This window comes from Penaeus japonicus, unplaced genomic scaffold (genome assembly GCF_977035675.1).
Source record: "Penaeus japonicus unplaced genomic scaffold, GWHDUDI00000001_assembly GWHDUDI00000004, whole genome shotgun sequence".
In the NCBI taxonomy this organism is placed as follows: domain Eukaryota; kingdom Metazoa; phylum Arthropoda; class Malacostraca; order Decapoda; family Penaeidae; genus Penaeus; species Penaeus japonicus.
Window position 1 is genome coordinate 18557556 of NW_028234406.1, and position 2500 is coordinate 18560055.

General features: G+C 30.5%; 1 protein-coding gene across 2 annotated transcripts in view; it reads left to right on the forward strand.

The window, feature by feature from the left end:
• Nucleotides 1–2194, forward strand: part of LOC122248754 (endonuclease 8-like 1) — a 12144-nt gene extending 9950 nt beyond the window's left edge. For both annotated transcript variants that reach the window (XM_043009003.2, XM_043009004.2), the window contains exons 4-5: nucleotides 116–218; nucleotides 449–2194. In XM_043009003.2, the coding sequence (XP_042864937.2) occupies nucleotides 116–218; nucleotides 449–969 (624 nt within the window). In that variant the 3' untranslated portion in view covers nucleotides 970–2194. The remainder of the gene's footprint in view (nucleotides 1–115; nucleotides 219–448) is intronic.
• The last annotated feature ends 306 nt before the right edge of the window (nucleotides 2195–2500 follow it).

The window sequence follows — 2500 nt, forward strand, 5'->3', positions numbered from 1 at the left end:
AGTGTTTAAGATTTAATTGATTGATTAGCAAAATATTCTGATGTTAAAATTATTTTTATTTATTCAAGAGTTATGTAAATATTGCAAGCTAAATACAGATTTGCATCTGTTATAGGAATGGCTTCAATGTTATTATCAAGATGGAATGAACAACATGGTAGACCACAATGGCCGCACTATGTGGTTTAGTGGAAAACCTGGGAAGATGGTGCCGAAAGGTTAGTATGACATTTGTTTGTAGTTGTTTGTAGTTAATTAGTATTTTTATACATTCTTCAAGCAGTATATAATCCTGATCTCTGCAGAGTTGAAGGGTTGGTAAAATATTTGTGGAAAACAACCATCTTTCTGGCCCACAAGATCTAGTACAAAGGTTATGAGGTATTTTGCTTTATATTATGTATTCAATTTAATAAATAATGCATAATACATAATAATTATTTTGCAGATGCAGCCTCAAGAGGTAAAAAGCAGAGTAAGAAAAACAAGAAAGATGTCGCCGAGGAAGATGTCACAAACCTTGAACATAAGAACAAACGTGTAAAGAAGGAGGTTAAAGATGAAATAAAAGAGGAAGATATGAAACAAGTAAAGCAAGAGTTGAAAGAACATGTAAAGAAGCAAGTGAAAAAAGAAGTGAAAAGGGAGATAAAGAAGGAAGCGAAGAAGGGGATAAAACAGGAAGTTAAGGAACAGCCAAAGCAAAGAAGTGCTAAGAAAAATAGCAAAAAGAACAAAAATATCAAAGAAGAAAATGCTGTCAAAACCTCCATAACTTTAAGCAACAAGTTAGCCCAAAAAGTCAAATGCAGTACACCTAAGCAGGCAAATGTCAAGGAAAAGAAACCTGTTAAAAATACCAGAACACCCAGAGACAGGGTTTCAAAGAAAATGAAAGAGATAAATGCAGTGCACCATGAGTCACCAGTAAGGAGATCAAAGAGAATTGGTTCTGTCGTTGAGAACTGATATTTTGAAATATATTCATACTAGTACAGAGTACAATTACTTATTACTTCAGGGATATGGCAGGAGATAAAGTTAAATGTGATGTGATGAACATATCTTTATTATCTAGGATAAAAGTAGGAAATCAAGACATGAAAGATAATTGAACTTAGTAGGTCAAATTCTTTGCGGGGGCTGCTGTAGTGTAGTAGGTAATGTGTGCAACTGGAGATAGGAGGGTCTCAAAACACACTGGTTCAAGTCCTGGTTATGGTCCAATGATAGGATAGGCATCCACTTGGGGTAACAGTTCATCACTGCCTAAATCCAAAGTCCTTTGAAAAAAGACATTGTCTTAGCCCTTAAATAGATAAGGTAGTTTGTGATGTAAAACTTGATCTGATTAAATTCTAATTACCTGTCATGATAGGTTGTAAACTAGTGAATGCTAGCTCAGACTAGTTAGAATTAAGAAAGAATCGTTATTACCATTTTGAAAAACAAACAAGTGATTTTTATTTTTTTGTTACTTTATATGTCAAATTAAGATGTTATTTTACATAAACAGAGGAAGTATTGTGATGTTACCTCATTTACTTTTATACTGTTAGCAGACTCAAATTAGTGTATTCACATAAATTCATAAATGTAGATTTTATGTACAATTAGCATTTTACATTTTAGATCTTTTATTTAGTATCATGTATATTTTATTAGATATTTTTGTTATTTTTGTAAACTGACAGGTTTATTACATCATCTGCTGTCACCCCCAATTGTTTTGTGGCAATGATTGAAACTGAATGCAACCACATTTAAACATTTCTGTATGTTGGGTGACAGTTGTCATTTCATTTTTTATTTAGTCACATATTCATAGTCTTTTAGAGATCACATGTGCCAAGATATTTTCAAGAAATTATCTGAAATGCATTCTCTGTGAGTTAACCAAGATTTTTAAAAGATGTTTTTAAATTATGGGAGACCAAGCTTTTAAAGGCAGCAGAAGTTCTCTTTTCTTCTAAATAAGCTGTAAGATGTCTTACTTATTTAGAAACAGACTGTCGTGTAATTTAAGTTACTTTAAATAATTAAGGTTTTACTTATATTTTATGTAAAGACCTAAAAAGATGTTTATACAGTGTGCCATCCCATCAGAATTAGATAGATATATTTTACAGATAATTTTTTATATTTTATACTTTATTTTATAGATACCAGAATAAATGTTCATGATTACTTAAAAGTATTTAAATTCATACATAAATCTATGCAGAAAATATACTGAAGTTATTTAATATGATTATTTTATAAAGTAACAATGTAGTCAGAATGCTTGAAAATAAAATTATTACAGTTTAGAACCAAAACGAGGACTAAAAGAAAGCAGATGAAAGTCATTACATAAAGCACTAAATGGTAATGTGGAAAACTTATTCAAGCCATTTCTTCTCTACATACATATGGTTTGTAATAAACAATTTTTGTATGTTATATATTTGTCTTGTTAATATCATTACAAGAAATATTTGTCTGTTTGGAATCTCATCTT